We start from the raw sequence: 16,864 nt of genomic DNA on the forward strand, positions 1-16,864 counted from the left end.
AAGTATTATGCAAAAAGCAAGCACTTACACGTAGCCTGTAGGCACGGACAACGTTTGAAGTTAATTCCGTATATTTTTCAGAAAGATTGGATGACTATTTAGAAAATTTTTATGTAATATTTACGGTGTCTAAAAGACTCCGTTTGCAGGTGTCTTAACCAGATGGCGCAACCATAGTGATGGAGGCTCGGGATCGCGTTGATTGCGCGCCTCGTCTGAATCGTATCTCGTCGTCTGCGCCTGCGCGCCTGCACAGAGTAGCAACATGGCGGCGCCCTTGCGGTTCCCGATTTCAATCATCATCATCATCATCATCATCATTAGCCTACATTTTATGTTCACTGCAGGACGAAGGCCTCTGCCTGCGATCTCCAATTACGCCTGTCTTGCGCTAGCGTATTCCAAGTGGCGCCTGCAAATTTCCTAACTTCATCACTCCACCTGGTTTTCTGCCGACCTCGACTGCGCTTCCCTTCTCTTGTCTCTTGGTATCAATTCTGTAACCCTAATGCTCCACCGGTTATCCATCCTACGCATTACATGGACTGCCCGATTTCAATACATGGGCGCTATGGAGAGCTTTTCCTCTAGAGTAGGTTATATTAACTCTATGCTGCATACCGATCACTCGTACGCAGGTTACTCGAAGCTGCCGGGGAACATGAATTTATTTGTGTATAGTAAATATTTTTGTGTGGCAGCATAACGTTATCGAGCTCTTTTGGCACGTTTACGACATCGCTTCGTGATCTCTTCGCTGAGAATCCGTTTTAGCGGCATTTTTAACCTTCCGTTGCAAACTGCCGCGATTTTCGAACAGTGACAGCCAGCTAAGCAAGGGGAAGCGGGCCAATCGCAAACGCTGGCCACCACCCTCTTCATCCGGTTATCTACTTAAACAACGGTAGCTCTAACCCTCCGAAACCCTCTCCACTGCTGCGTGTTCCTCGCCTCTTGTCAGCCAATTAGATAAGAAAGTTTCACCCGGATAGGCAATGCTATTAATTAAAAAGCACACAAAAATGACCTTTTCTAAACAAAGAGAGCGTTTGATTGGTGGGTTTAAACAGAGCGACACCGCCCGATGCTTGCTTCTCCGGTTGTGTAAATATGACGTCAGGTGATTGGAATAAAAACAGATTGGAATAGTTTTATGTTATAGCGCCCCAACGATCCCCATACGGTAGAAGAGAACGTTATTTTAAAGCAAAGCATTCTTTAGCTTTTAGAACAAAAGCGAATAAACTGACAGATGATGCTGCCTCGAAGAAAAGAAGTAGACTGAGTTTTGAACAAAAGGCACACGTTTAGTAATGCGTGCGATGATTCCCAACTGCGCTTGCGGTAGTTATTTACGAGCCACTGTCTCGCAAAAATAGCAAGAAACCATCAGAGTACGCAACGACATAAGTGAAATGAAGTGGTAAAGTTAATTTTCAAAAAATGTACACTTTTTAGGCGGATTCATTGGTGAATTCGCGGGACAGTGGAAAGCTTCCGCAAATTGGGGCGAGTTCTTTACCGGAACGTTGCACGCGTCACCCATGGTCTGCGGATGCTTGGAGCACAGCGAATAGCAGAACGCGAGGAAAAAGACCTGCTTGTCCTCGAATTCTTGAAGTTGAATGACCCGGAGGTCCTCTAGTGAGCGGTAGTCGACCTTTACAGCCGCCTTGTAGCTTGCGTACGCAACTTCCAGGCCGGCCACGGCGGGAAACACTCGCAGCGGCCGCCACTGGGTGCGGTCCACGGTCGGGCGGACGTCGCAGTTGGCCTTACTGGCGTGCACTGCTGCCGCGGCGGGCTTTAGCCACTGCCCGCGCACCCCAGCGGCATCCACCGTGATGCCGATGTCATCTAGCGACTTGACCATCTCACGACCCACAAAGGAGCCCAGTCCTCCGTATTGGATGGCCAGCGTTGCGTTACGGTAGAACAGCGGCGGACCTAGGTCGCCGATCGCGAGTGTCATCACGTTCGGCATGTACAAGTAGAACTCTCGGCCGAACCGGGGAAACATGCGAACGCTGTACACATCCGAGAAACGTTCGTGATTGCGGAGTTGCCGATAGACTTCGGAAGCAGCCAATAAATTCGTCATGAATGTCTTGCCGTTCATGTCCGGAAATACGCTGTACAATGCGTCGCGTTCCTTTTTGTTGAAGAAGCTGTCGGCCGGCATTAAGACGCGGGCCATTCTGTCGAGCTTTAGAAAGGCCACTCGCCTACTCTCTTCATCCATCCATGTCAGGTTTTTCACGAGCCGCTTGGTGTTCTCATTCACTCTGTGCAGTAAGCTGTAGGCATGGAGCCGGCTTGCGGCGTTGCCGTAGCGGTTGGTCATCATCTTCGACGCGCTGGACAAACCCAGTAATGAATCGACGTACGTCATGCAGCTGTGCTCCTTCATTGTCGTCAGCTCGGAGTACGTGCCACGGAATCTGATAGATGGCACACCATTAACAGCCCACAGGTGGGTCTGAATAAATATCCACGATAGCCCGATGATCAACCTTTCGCGGGTGAAATTCTTCAGCAAATTGTCTGTGCTCTCTAGTATCCTTGCGTCCTCGACGATCACTGTGTTGTCATTGGTCCAGTTGAACTGCTTGTCCTGCTTTGTCAGTACATTTAGCCAGAGGCCTGCCGGTACCGCAGGTGTCTTGCCATCGAGGGCGCTTATTTTGAACCAGTCTTGTCGAGGGGCGTCGTAGAGGAAGTGAACCTTGGCGTCGACAATGTCCTTTTCAATTTGCATTAAATCGGCCGTTTCAATTCCAACCCGTGAGCCATTGACGCCGAGTATTTCGTAGTAATCGTTCAAGTAAATCTCATAATTCTGAAGCGTCCTGGGATCACGCATGTCCTGCTCCCAAGCGACGTCCAGGTGACCGCGCGTGACGAGCAACGTAGGGGATTCTCGAACGATGATGACATTCATGTCGAAGAGGAAGTTCATCTGCCAGTTCAGCGCCAAGTTGACCATGATGTCGAGTGGATGCTTCCCCTCTTGTGTACTTAGATCGGGCCAGGTCAGGCCGAGGGAGCTGCGGAACTCCGTGAACTGTCCAAGGTTCTCCTTTACATCTGCCTCGGCCCTGTTGCAGCTGTGGAAGAACTGCGCCGCTTTGCTGGCTTGCGACTGGTCGTCTGTGACCTCCTTGAGCGCCGAATCTAAGGCTGCGGCCCTCATCCGAGCTTCAGTCGACTGCCAACGACCGGGGTCGTTCCAGCTGCCGCAAACGTAGGCATGGAAGTCGTGGCATGGGTCCACCGCCTTGTTGATGGCTGCTTTCAGTTCTAGGCCAAAGGCAGTGCAGTCTTCGGTGGTACAAATCGCCACCTTTCTTCTCGTCGTCTCACTGGTATAGAGATAGGCTGCCAGAAACACGCCGACAAGCAGCAGCAGCAGCGCGAGGGCGGCGAGCAGCACGATGACCTTGATTTTTCGCGCGGTTCTGGATGCCTCCGTGGTGGTCGGTTCGACAATCTGCGGGAAAAGGACCTTGTAGGTTCAGACTGCAAAGGGATGCGTTGAGTCTCAACAGTGCATGGAACAGAGGGGGTGGGCGGTATTCTGTAAGTGTCCACCTAGTGAATATGTCCATTTCATCTGGTGCTGAAGTTCTGATTCGCTGGGGCCACCTTTCTCCTTCTCACGCGTACCCCGGTCCAGACGATCATAACTGTAGCAGCAGACGAAATGTACATGTCTGTTAAGTGAGCACTTACGGAATACCACCCCCCCCCCCCCCCGCTCCAAGAAAGTGATGATATAATGGTCACGTGGGCATCTGTAACGGCGGCTGGGCAATGTAAGATCCCTACATGGATGTCTCTATTCAAACGTATTTGGTAAATTTTGTAGTAGGGATACAATTCAAGAAAGCTATAGCAGCTATTCAAAGAACATCAGTGCAGCTGCACTTATCCGGCTAGAAGACACGATATTCGATAACTTGCCCAGTTACTTTAGTGCACGTGATAAAAAATTAGGGGCAGCTTCACACTAGTGGTGCGAAGACAGGGCAAACAGCGAATCTGGCTACCCCACCTAGATTTATCTCGGTTCGGCCAAAATTTTGCGAGGTTACTCGGCCACGTTTTGCGCAAGATAACCCCGAAATCATCGACAGCCCAAGGAGCAACGAACGCTCGGTGGTTAAAATATCTCAACGCTTCTGAACGCTCAAACAATTTTGCTCGGTTTCGCGGGCTCGAAACTCCGGACCTCCTGCGAATCACAGACGTTTCGACGCCGCTTCGGCAGAGCCATACTCGGGATCGGACCGAAGTCGTCTCACTGGCTCTCGAGTAGCGGCGTGGCGGCTTTCGCGCCGCACTTCCTCTGCTTCGGGAGTGACGCTGTGCGGCCGCCCTATCTTCGCGGCGATGTGCTTGGCGCGGAGACGGCGGGGCTTTGGTGTCGCCGCGGCGGTGACGCGCAGCTATATATCCCGTGGGTTGGCGCACTAACGTCATGGCTTAGCTCCGTGTCTGCCGTGGCAACCACTCCGCATGGCGCGGTGACGTCATGGCTCGGCAAAGCTAAGGCGACGCGATGCGGTGAACGCGATGATGACACATCTCACGCAGCTGTCGCGAGGTTTGGAGCGGTCGGTGCAGCTGGGGCGAAGCGTTGCTAGGTGACGCATGGTGGCGTCATCACCAGGCGGAGGTTCTGCGGCGTACACTTGACGGATCATCCTCGAGCATAAACAGCTTCGCTAGTTCACAGGAGGGGTATGTGGCATTGCGATTGGACCCTTTCTGCACTACCTCCAGGATCGGCCCAGATTTCGGGAGTACACCACTGCACTACCTCCACCTTGAACGGCTCCGCTGTTAAAAAAATAATAACGAGCATATTTGTTGACCAGACGAACAAATAATCCCGTGTCATTTACTGCGGGAACGAGCCAGTGCTCGAAACGTGTGACAGTATTCTAAGTAGCAAAGGTAAGCTCGAAGCTTGCGGGCGCATAATGCATTAGTGATCTAAGTTCGTCGTCAGCAGAGCACTATACTGCCTTTGGCGGTTATATTTGTGATAAAACGCTGCAGATGGTCCCTGCGCATCAAACCCAATTCGACCTCCATCGAATATTCATTGCCCTATTAAGCCTGGCATAAAAAATATTTTTCCCTAGAACGATAGCTGGTTTGCACTCAAGCTGTCCGTTTGGTAGCATGATTACATCCGGTATTTGTCTGCTTCTTCCTGAATCAATCACGTAGAGGCGTCGTCTGTGGCAACGGCCATCGAAAAGTAGTTTTTCCAGCAGCAAATCAAAAGATGGGTGCCCTGTGTCACTAATATTGAAAATAAAGAACAGCCGTTCCAATAGATTTTCTTTGGATGGCAGCTTTTTAGCTGTCAACCAACTCCAATTTTTCTATTTCAATACATGTGAAACACAGACATGCTCAACCACTGTACTGGTTCAAATGAAATCGGATGCATTTAACAGGGAAAGCTGAATTATGCTGACTGCAACTAAGGAATCTCTTGATTTATGACCCCGTAGGCTTTTACGGAAATTGCCAAGCATCAGTTTTTTATAAAAACTGAAGCCGAAAGTTAACGAATCTGTAGCTCGACGTCAAAAAGCTGATGTGCCGGATCTGTAAACTCCATCTCGCACACCATCTGAAGTGAAAAAAATGCAATGTATAACCGTCTACGTGAATTGTTAGAATGCTTACGAGGGTATCGCGTAAGTTCTACCCTGAAATTAGGCGTATATTTCAGAGTGGCGTATAGTACAAAAATCACAAACCATTCCACTCTGTGAAGGTGGATGACCAGCGAAGCTGTTTAGCACACGACACAGAGGCGACAATTTGGAACAAGGGTACCAACATATTTATTGTCCTTATTGGTGGTCATCGTGACGATAGATACGCACACACATTCGCATATAACCTCTGTTATCGAATCTATCCTTCATTGAATCTGTACCCTCCTTAAGCAATGGCTCATACGCAAACGCAGCCTCCACATTACAACGACCGAAGAGAATTGAAATTCTACGCCGGAATTGTGAGCGCCAACTGAGCCAGCTATGAAAGGAGACGACGAACGCGTCAGCAGTGGCACGAGCGCGTTCGCGCGGTTGCGCCGAGGGGCGCCAACGAGCCAGCTCGCGGGTTGTTCGCGGACGATAGAGTTGCGCTAGCCATATACAGCTTAGCTGTCATAATTCTTTCCCGCTTTACATAGTATTGTGTGCAAGCTTCAGAACTGTGATAATGTTTCGTTGCCGAGTCACAGATTTCAAAAAGCAGTACTTCTACTTATTTTGTTATTTTGACATTTTCGGTAACTATTTAACCAATGGATGGTTTTAACTTTTAAAAAAATCTGCTGTCAGCAGATTGAGTTTTCCTTTCAAATGCAACAAAGGTAGTTGAATTATTCGCAGATGTTGTTGAAGAACACAGTTTCTGTACGCGCCTTTATTTGTATAGCTGCTCCCGGGGCAAAGGTGGTTCTTAATAAGCTTTCACAGGCGCCGTAGAGTGAAGGACTCTATATTACTTTTGACGACTTTCGGTGCTATATCATACACAAAGCACGGTACGTGACAGTTTCTTCACTCCGCCTATGGCAGAAAGTGGCCGCAGCGGACGGGAATTCCACCCGCGACCTTGTGCTCAACAAGAGGATGCCGCAGCTAATCTGCCACCACCGCGGGTCAGACGCTTTCCTTTGTAGAAATGTAGCAATTGACTACGTGCTTATTGACTCTTTGGGCGGAGCATTTTGTTCTCGAGAAACGAGATGGCGCTTTCGGTGGCACGCCGCAAGTTGCCTCAGCGGAAGCGCACGCATACGAAATAATTACCGCTTCTGCTATCTTTCTATTCGATAAACTATCGGAAATACAACTTGGTTTTCGCTCACGCACTGTGCACCATTCTTGCTGCAAAATGTGTAGCGGTGAATTGAAGGCGTATGCAGTAGTTGGCTGCAAAAATAGTGACTGGCATATAAAGGAATATAATGAATGTGCGTGACCAAATTCACGGATCATTGCGGCATGCTGACAGCCTGTGGCCAGCCCTTCTCGATGCACGACTTTCCTCATGAATAAAGAAAAATCACTCATCCGCCATCGTTGTATTGCTAACCTCCAAAAAAAGCCTTCAACCCCGGAACGTCGGCAAGAGTGAGGACCGCTCGTTAACCAATGACAAAGGGAGTAACACCGCTTCCTGGCATAGTAGGTTTCATGTACGTTATCTACACACATCTCAATTCGTGCGTACGTACACTTTATCGCCAACGTATTAAGAATATGGGAATAGGCGCACACTTGAATCAATTCACTAAAGCATGGGTGACAGCGACTACACCGACAGCAGACGAAATGTCGAAGCTGAATGTTTCGTGACGGTCCACAGGAGTAAGCGAGTTACTAGCAATAATACATCTTTGCTACAAGCTATTATACACAGCACAAAACAGCTATATTCAAATCTTTGTGTGCAGCAAGAACAAATATTTTGCAACTGAGCACACTCGCGAGCAATTTGGCAGAAAATAATCAGACAGTGACCACATCTACGAAGTTCACCGAGTCAGAAACGTGACAAGCGCAGCTCCAAAGTATTTGCCAAATAAAGAACGAAGTGCAAAACACACTGATTCTGTTTGAATTCATAAGCGGAAAGTTCGGATAGCTTGGAATACAATTTTAGCCTCGCTTTCAGAACAAACGCCATTTACGCTGCTCGCACCATTTGGACAAAATTTGAGCTCCGAAAGCGCGTTTACATGTCCGCTGAAGCTGTGGTCAAAGCTGCGTGTCGTCCACCCAGTCAGCGTCTACGATACCTCCCGAAAGATTAGTTTCCTGAGCCGCACCTGGCGTTATCCACATCTATTGTAAACATGGAGGCAGCTGAGGCAAGCAATGGACGCGTCACCACGTGATCAAACATGACAGTGCCCACGGGATCGCCGCGAAAAGGGTCAGTAGTTACCAGGCTGTTGCAATGCTTTGTGTATCGGCACTTGTATATCTATTTCACATTTCTATGCATGCTACAGTGGCGCACCGACGAGGGGGGGGGGGGGGGCTTGTAACCCCCCCCCCCCCCGTGAGGTCGACTTAACCCCCCTTTTGTTTAACCCCTTTTCTTTCCTTGCGCATTTGAGTACTGCAACTAAGATGTAAGACGCGCAATCGTCTGCACACTCGCAAAAAGCGCATTTATTGACAATTTCCCGTGAAGAAATTGAAATTAGTGCTGTTTAGATAGTATTGGCAAACTGTCACCCCCCCCCCCCCTGGCAGAGATCCTGGGTGCGCTACTGACATGCTTTATACCATTATCGGGCTATAATGCTATTGGCGTACTAAGTTTTATTTATTTGTTTGCAAGGTCATGTATTTGTCCTTGACCTGTGCAGAAGGTGTACACAGCACTACGCTGAACAAAATAATTTCGCTATTTACGAGAGAGGGCCAGAGATGCTATTCGCTGAAATCATATCAATTTATCTTGGGTCCATGGGTTGCCACCTGTAGTCCACTTCAGGTCAGTGCTAGCCCTCCCGACAATCACTACGCACTGACACTGCTGGCAGGTTGTCGAATTCAACTCAGAGGGAAAAACAGCCCCTGAGCAGGGATTTAATCCTGGATATTTCGCAGTCGTGTCATGTTTCAATAACCGTCAATATATAGGGCGTCCCAGCTAACTTTAGCCAAGGGTTAAACATATGCCTAAGCACTCTAGGAGGACACGGCCTAATGGATGTCGTTGGCCCCTGAACGGAGCAAGTTACATTATTTCTTGTATTCTGCCTAACTACATGTTTAGTAAAGAATAATTCATCAACTTCGCAAGTAATCATTAATTTTATTAGTAGTATTATTGTTGTAAAATTGCGCATTGAACCTGTTTGTTCTACTTCCATATCGAAAAACTGGCGCACATGTTTGGATGTGTTTACCATTCGTTATATAAACATTCATTGTACGTGTAATCATATGCCCACCTGCTATGGTCTCTATACGAGACTGGCAGTATTGTAACTAAAAACAAATAATGTCAGGGCCACACTTCCACTGAGTAAGTTCTAGATCGATCTAGAAAACATGTTTTTAAGCAGTTTCAAGCTTAGTTATTATGTAATAATTTTTCTTCGCCCTAAAGAGGGGCCGCGAAATTTGAACAAAAATTGCATGACATGCTCGCTTGGGCGCAGTGATTACAGTGCTCTCAAACGTGCCGAGTACGCATGAACAGCGCACGCTATCCTGGTGTGCTGTCCTTAAAACGCGACAGGGCAGCGATTTGGTATTGCGATTTATGCCAGTGATGTGCTTATGCACGTGGCGATAAGCAGACCAGGCAGCAGACCGGGCTAAGGGCGCTGGTCCTTCATACTCGGCTCGTTTCAGAGCACTGCAACCGCGGAGCGCGAGCGGGCGTGTCATGTGCTTTTTACAGCGTAAGCTGTTATAGGCTCATTCCAATAGCTGTTTCGGTTCGCGATGGTGTCCGCCGCCGCCGCCGCCTCCGCCGACGGCGTCCGGCGAACGTAACCGCTATCGCTGGAAATGCGAATAAAATACCCGGTTCCCGCCGGGATCGAGCCCGCGCCCGCTCCGTGGTAGCCAGATGCTCTACCACTGAGCCACGCAAGCGCTTGTTATCGGGCAGTGGAAATATGTGCTATAAATGCTCTCCAGGCACGCGCACAGGCGCAAACGACCCGAGCCTCCGCCAGTATGGTAGCGCCATATAGTTAAGGCGCCTGCAAACGCATCGTGCGCAGGCGCAGACGACGAGATGCCATTCAGACGAGGCGCGCAATAAAAAAAAAAACGCGATTCCCAGCCTCCGCCAGTATGGTGGCGCCATCTAGTTAAGATGCCTGCAAACGCAGCGTGCCCGACATGCAAGTTGCAGTTAAAGGCTGTATCGGGCTCAGAAGACAGCACTGCAGAGCGCATTACAAACCGCAGCTCGCCATCGACGCCGGGCGTACAGTTCAGATCGGTATTGTCAGAACGAGGCCAACAGACTGCCGCGAATACCCTATTGTGCATGGTGCCCAAATTGGAGCTACTCTTGAGCCGCTCCACCAGCTGACGCTGTGACTGTGCGCCGCGCAGGCCTGTGACTTATATATATATATATATATATATATATATATATATATATATATATATATCACGGCCTTCTTTAGGACGCAGAAAAAATTATTACGGAACAGGCAGGACATTGGAAGCTGCTGAAATAAATGTTTCCTGGAATGCTCTGCAACTTTCTCATTCGAAGTTTTGCGCTGCAGTTAATACTTGCGAAGCTGGCTGAATAATGTTGACTAATTATGCACTTAGGCAGAATACAAAAAGTGTGGCTTTCTCCGTACAACAGTCCAGAATTTCCATTTGGCTGCATCCTGCTAGTGTGCCTCGGCATACTTGTAAACCCTGGATAAATTTTGCTCCATGGGACACCCTGTATGTGAATGAGTCTTACCTTATATATGCTGAACGTTTTCCTCGACGGTGGCCGTTTTGAGAGCCTGGATACCGTGGGCACCTCAGACCTGTCTGTCATCATTGAGGTCTGCGAAGTGCGATAATTGAGAGGACGCTTTAACCCACTGTACGCGTCATCATCATCACCAGCCTATCTTTATGTCCACTGCAGGACGAAGGCCTCTCCCTGCGATCTCCAATTACACCTGTCTTGCGCTAGCGTATTCCAACTTGCGCCTCTGAATTTCCTAACTTCATCATCCCACCTGGTTTTCTACCGTCCTCGACTGCGCTTCCCTTCTCTTGGTATCCATTCTGTAACCCTAATGATCCACCGGTTATCCATCCTACGCACAACATGGCCTGCCCAGCTCCATTTCTTCCGCCTAATGTCAACTATAATATCGTCTATCCCCGTTTGTTCTCTGATCCACACCACTCTCTTCCTGTCTCTTAACGTTACTCCTAAGTAACTGTACGCGTATGCCAGAATAAATGAACGCAGAGATACCCTCCTCATATAGCTGGACCGATATTTAATTGAAATGTACAAAGCATTCTGTACAACATTATAATCTGGGCAAAATTATATTGACAGTTGAGCTAGCTTAAGATGCTAAACATATATCATTGCATTGCTGGCTGGATCAAAATCTGCAGCTGTGGCCCCTAGCGGCCAACATAAGGGATAATTAGTGGACAAATGTAATATAGACATCATAACCTTGCGTTTCGCAATGCTAGTAATGCATTCCCTTTTTTTTTCTTTGCATACAACCAAAATAGGGCGAATAGCGCTGTACACCAATGACAATTTGTCTTTAGCAACGTAGTGACAAGCTATATTTACGAAGACACTTTTATTTACAATCTGTAGTGGCAGATGCAAGCTAAGAATGTTAATCGCATTATTACACGCAGCACCAAAGCGCCATCGCAGACCATAGCATGTGGACCTTTGGACGCTAGAACGAAATGTGCACTAAACGCGACCTCCCAACCGCCGCCATATTTGTCCCGTAGGCACTCTAGAGTCAATGTGCAGGGTATCTGACTTCGAGTAATCTATGGTGCGATCGCACAGTCGTCTATTTCAGGCGTAAAGCTTTTACTCATTGTCAGCTGTAGGATAGCTCTCGTTCACACGTTTATCAGTGGAACATGCGCCTGCAGAGTGTGATAACAGCAATTAAAAAGCAATTTCGGTAGACCGAAAAGCACCCCATCTATCCAAGGAAGGATAACCGAATTAAAATAAGTTAACCATAGTCTACCGGTGATGATGATGGCTGGTAGGAATTCATTTTTTGGCACAATTTTCTTCTGGAGTCGCTTCGGTTTGCGGTGTGCTACGGGCCGACGATGGCGACTGCGCGACATATAATAGCCAGTGAAAAGCCTATATAACAGTCTCAGTTTTAAAATGCCTGGCTTGAGGCCTTTAGACATGGCGTACGAACTGCTGCTCTCTGCCGCTGAAAGAACGACGTATTTGAACAGTATTACTACTCACCGCACTAGTCCTGCTGGCGAGTACCTCAGTGAGTGATGCCGTGCGGTGCTTATGCGTGACATCCTCGTCACTGTCCTTGGATTTAGACGATATCGACTTCGCTGACGCGGAGGACCTTGAGGACTTCGAGGACTTTCTTTTCCTTGAACTCTCAGCCATTAGGTGTCTCTGGCCGTTGAAGTTCACTGTGCAAACTAGAAGACTCGAGTCGTCGGCAGCGGATCCTGGGCAGCGAAAGAAGGACGTGTGCACATGGAGCGCGACCGGATTCTTCGTCTCCTTCTTCGTTTTCAACTTGATCTATCGGCAACGCTCGCGCAACAAAGATCCCTTGCTCTGTCCTCTAAGGAAAGGTGAAGTTTCTACGCGGGCCGAACAAAACTATATGTGATATAAGCTCATAAATCCGCAATGATTCCATGTGAAATTACACAAAAGAACAGTCAGCCCTTCTACTGGGGTGGAGATGGCAGACCAGCGAAGCTGTACTATGGTGGGAATTATGTATTTCCAATTATGCCTATTAAAATGTGACGGTGTAATTGGTTATTTGAACTATGAAAGAATGAGAAATATGTATGACCCGGTGCTTTTCATTTATTTAGTCACCACTGGGACCATGTCCTTATGGTCGCTACGGTACACCGCCATAGGGTATACGGCAAAAGTTGGCACTCCTTCATAATCACGTCACCTACGCCGCGCGCGTTCGCTGCGAACGCGTGCAAAACGCCACCGCCGTCGACAACAGTTGTGCGCGTTGTTTGTGTGACCGCACACAACCGCTCTCAAAACGCTGGCTACGTGACGGAACGGCTAGACGCCGTTGTCGACACTGTTAGGGGACGCCGTTGTCGACACTCTGAGGCGGGAGAGACCCCAGAGAGAGTCGGCTGCACAGACGGCAGAGCCTGGGAGGGCTGCGCGCATGCGCGCAGTGGGAGAGCGGGCAGTAGTAGTAGTAGTAGTAGTAGTAGTAGTAGTAGTAGTAGTAGTAGTAGTAGTAGTAGTAGTAGTAGTAGTAGTAGTAGTAGTAGTAGTAGTAGTAGTAGTAGTAGTAGTAGAGGATGTGGAAAAGAGAAAAGATTCATGTTTCTGCAGCCCTTATAGGGAGCAAGGCTCAACGTCTAAGGTGCGGGGAAAGGGGGATAGAAAGTAGGAAAAGTGGAAGAAGGGGAGGGAGAGGGTAGTCGTCATCGTCTCGGGCAGGATGCTCCTACAGTCGGTCAGCCAGCATCGAATCGTCAAGGTAGCAGAGTACGACCTTGAATACCCTGCTGGAACTGCGGGCTGGGAAGAGCAGGTCTGTGCTGGAGGCTGAAGGCAGGCCCATGCGGCGTAGTTGAGCCACCATGGTGGCTCGGTGTTGGTAGAGTGCGGGGCAGAAACATAGGAGGTGCTCCAGTGTTTCGTCTGCCAAGCAATGTGTGCAGGCTGGTGAGTCAGTTCTACCCAGGCGGAAGCTCCGGGCGGCTGTCCAGCAGCAGCTAATCCGTAGGCGTAGCAGGAGGGATCTCTCCCTCCTTTTCTGTCCCCGGTCCGGCAGCCGTGTCGGGGGACTCCGCCTCGCCACGCGTGCGTCGGGGTGACAGCTCAGCAGCAGTCGCTGCAAGGTGCTCCGGGAGTAGTCTGAGGCAATGACTGCCGGGCTGATCGCCGTGTCCAGGCCGTGTGCCTCCTTTGCCTTGGCAAAGGAGGCACACTATCACATATAGTGTTCGGCTCTTCATTGCCCGGGATTCCCACGTGTGCAGGGATCCAGTGCAACGAGACATCGGTACCACTGGCGCGGAGGGCGTGAAGCTTGGTTACCAAGAGGGCTGGACTAAGGCCAGCCCTCTCCAGGAGACACACGGCCTGGAGAGCTGCTCTTGAGTCGCAGGCCACCGCCACAGGTACTCCAGGAGGGTCTGCTGCCAGCAGGTCTGCGGCCAGGTGAAGGCCCGCCATCTCAGCAGCGGTGGAGCTGGCCGAGAAGGAGAGTCGGCAAGTGGATGCCCTGCCAAGCGCGAGGGCCACACAGGCTGCAGTGGCTGAGCTGGTATCGTGGTGGACGGAGCCGTCCGTGAAGACGAGTAGTCTCCCTGCCAGCTCTTCCTCTAGCTTAGAGGTGGCCACCTGCAGGAGCGTGCAGCTGGAAGGACGGCGCTTGGAGTGTCCCTCCAGCGAGGTGCAGATGACCAAGGGCCTCTCGTGTGGTGGTGGGAGTTGCACCGCTGGAAGTACCTGGTAGGTCTCGACCAGGCTCCCCATCTGGAAGAGCGTCGGCCCGCCAGGCGGGTGAGCAGGGGTTCTCGGTCAGGGGTGTGGGCCAGCCTGTCACACGCACAGTCTAGGGTGCCTCGATGCCCTCCTCACCTACCATCACCAATTCTAAACGCAAGTTCAGGGGGCTGCGCACGGTGAGACGTGGACGCGTCGATGTTACGGGGACCAAGGCGATGTATGATATTTCTCGGTGGAAGAATGTTGAGCAGAGGAGAAATACACACATGTAACATGCTCCTTGTGGCACAGTAGAGATACGCGAGCACGCTTAAGGTTTCTATATACCTTGTGCCACAGTGGCGCATTGTGAGGGATTGGCCAGGAATGGGCGCATGCGTAGTGGCCTGGAAATGTGAGTAGGCCAAATATTTAAACACTGAGGCAGACCTCTGCTACAGAGGTCTTCCAGATAAGAGAGAATCCGGGGTAGGATTTCTAGTCCATAGCAACATAGCGGGCAACATTGATGAATTCTACAGCATTAATGAGAGAGTAGCAGTCGTCGTAATAAAGCTGAATAGGAGGTACAAAATGCAGGTAGTACAAGTATACGCCCCAACTTCCAGTCACGATGATGAAAAAATAGAACAGTTTTATGAAGATTTGGAATTAGTAATGAGAAAGGTGCAAACTCCGTATACTGTAGTCATGGGCGACTTCAATGCAAAAGTGGGCAAAAAGAAGGTTGGCGAGCAAGCAATTGGCAACTACGGCATCGATTCTAGGAATGCAAGAGGAGAGATGTTGGTAGAATTCGCGGAAAGGAATAGGCTCCGAATAATGAATACATTCTTCAGGAAGCGCACCAACAGGAAGTGGACCTGGAAAAGCCCTAATGGAGAAAGAAGGAATGAAATAGATTTCATACTCAATGCCGATCCAAGCATAGTGCAGGATGTAGAAGTGTTAGGTAAGGTAAAGTGCAGTGACCATAGGTTAGTGAGGTCTAGGATTTCTCTAAATTTGAAGAGACAAAGAGTGAAATTACTCAAGAGGAAACAGACCAACCTAGACACAGTAAGGGTGAAAGCAGACCAATTCAGGCTGGTGCTCGCAAACAAATATGCAGCTTTAGAACAGGAAGATGAAGATAACATAGAGCTAATAAATGAAACCGTAACTACGCTGATCTCAGAAGCAGCAGTTGAAGTGGGAGGTAAAGCACCAAAGCAAACTGTAGGGAAGCTCTCCCAAGAAACAAAGGACCTAATAAAGAAACGACAAAACATGAAAGTGTCCAACTCAAGAGATCAGATAGAATTCGCTGAACTGTCAAAACTGATAAACAAGAAGAAAGTAAGGGATATTCGAAATTATAACGTGGGAAAGATTGGGGAAGCAGTAAAATATGGACGCAGCATGAAATCAGTAAGAAGAAAACTTCGCATAGGACAAGGCAAGATGTATGCACTGAAAAGCTGATATGATGATGATGATGATATAAGCTGATGATGATGATGATAACAACCCAGTCGTTGATCGTCGTGTCACTCCCATTCCACTAAAGACTTGGCACAGCATTCGCGCCGGTTTGGAGCTGGTATTTGACATAGCGATGCGGCAGAAAGGACGTTGAGCATCCTTCTTGCCATATATATAATGTGCGCAAAAAAACACGTTTAAAGGCCACCGTGCCGAATACCTGTCGACTGCCACTGTTCACGGGAATGCGTCGTGAATTGTCGTCGATCATGTCAAAGCATGCATAACGGGGACAGTTATGCATGCTTGCGACTACGGCGTTTAGCCGTTCCATCACGTAGCCAGCATTTTGACAGCGGTTGTGTGCGGTTACAGTGCCTAGAATATACTTACAAGTATATTCTAGGCACTGTAGAGCGGTCACGCAAACAACGCGCACAACTGCTGTCGACGGCGGCGGCGTTTTGCCTGCGTTTGCACCGAACGCGTGCGGCGTTGGTGACGTGTTTATGAAGAACGTGTCCAGCCCAACGCCTCTTCTAGAGGAGGCGTTGGCCAGCCTTTGCCGTACACCCTATGGCGGTATACCGTAGCGACCAACGTTTATAAAATGTATCTATAAACGTTGGTAGCGACCATAAGGCCATGATCCTTGTGGTCACTACATAAATGAAAACCACCGGATCATATATGTTAAATACGAAGCATATCTTGGCGCACATTTGCTACTTTGACTATATCTATCTATCTATCTATCTATCTATCTATCTATCTATCTATCTATCTATCTATCTATCTATCTATCTATCTAGCCACCTACGTCTTTCTGCTCTGATGGTCGTTTCGTTAACTTGGTACGTACCAAAATTGGCATACTATGACAAGGGTATATGACGAACATAAATGATATGTCATGACATGACTGTCATGACATGCGTGTCATGTAGGTCATGAAACAGCCGCCTACGTCTTGGTGCACTCATGGTCGTTTCGTTAACTTCGTAGGCACCAAAATTGGGATCAAGGAGACAAAGTGACAGCAAAGTGACGGGTCACCACATAAATGTCATGACATGCGTGTCATGTAGGTCATGACAATGAGCCAGCGAAAAAGATAAACACTCAAAAACCGCTGAAATGGGTTCGGGCGTGGGTA

The 16,864-nt window shown here is 48.9% G+C and overlaps 1 protein-coding gene across 1 annotated transcript; it reads right to left on the reverse strand.

Annotated features, from left to right (window-relative positions):
* Nucleotides 1–1,429: 1,429 nt before the first annotated feature.
* On the reverse strand, nt 1,430–14,271 carry LOC119459093 (neprilysin-11). Its single transcript, XM_049671578.1, has 3 exons — nt 14,040–14,271; nt 13,831–13,943; nt 1,430–3,490 (listed from the first exon to the last, which is right to left on the reverse strand). The coding sequence occupies exons 1-3, from the start codon at nt 14,269–14,271 to the stop codon at nt 1,430–1,432; spliced, it is 2,406 nt and encodes an 801-aa protein (XP_049527535.1).
* Nucleotides 14,272–16,864: the final 2,593 nt, after the last annotated feature.

The sequence above is a fragment of the Dermacentor silvarum genome, chromosome 7, assembly GCF_013339745.2.
Source record: "Dermacentor silvarum isolate Dsil-2018 chromosome 7, BIME_Dsil_1.4, whole genome shotgun sequence".
NCBI classification, from domain to species: Eukaryota; Metazoa; Arthropoda; class Arachnida; order Ixodida; family Ixodidae; genus Dermacentor; species Dermacentor silvarum.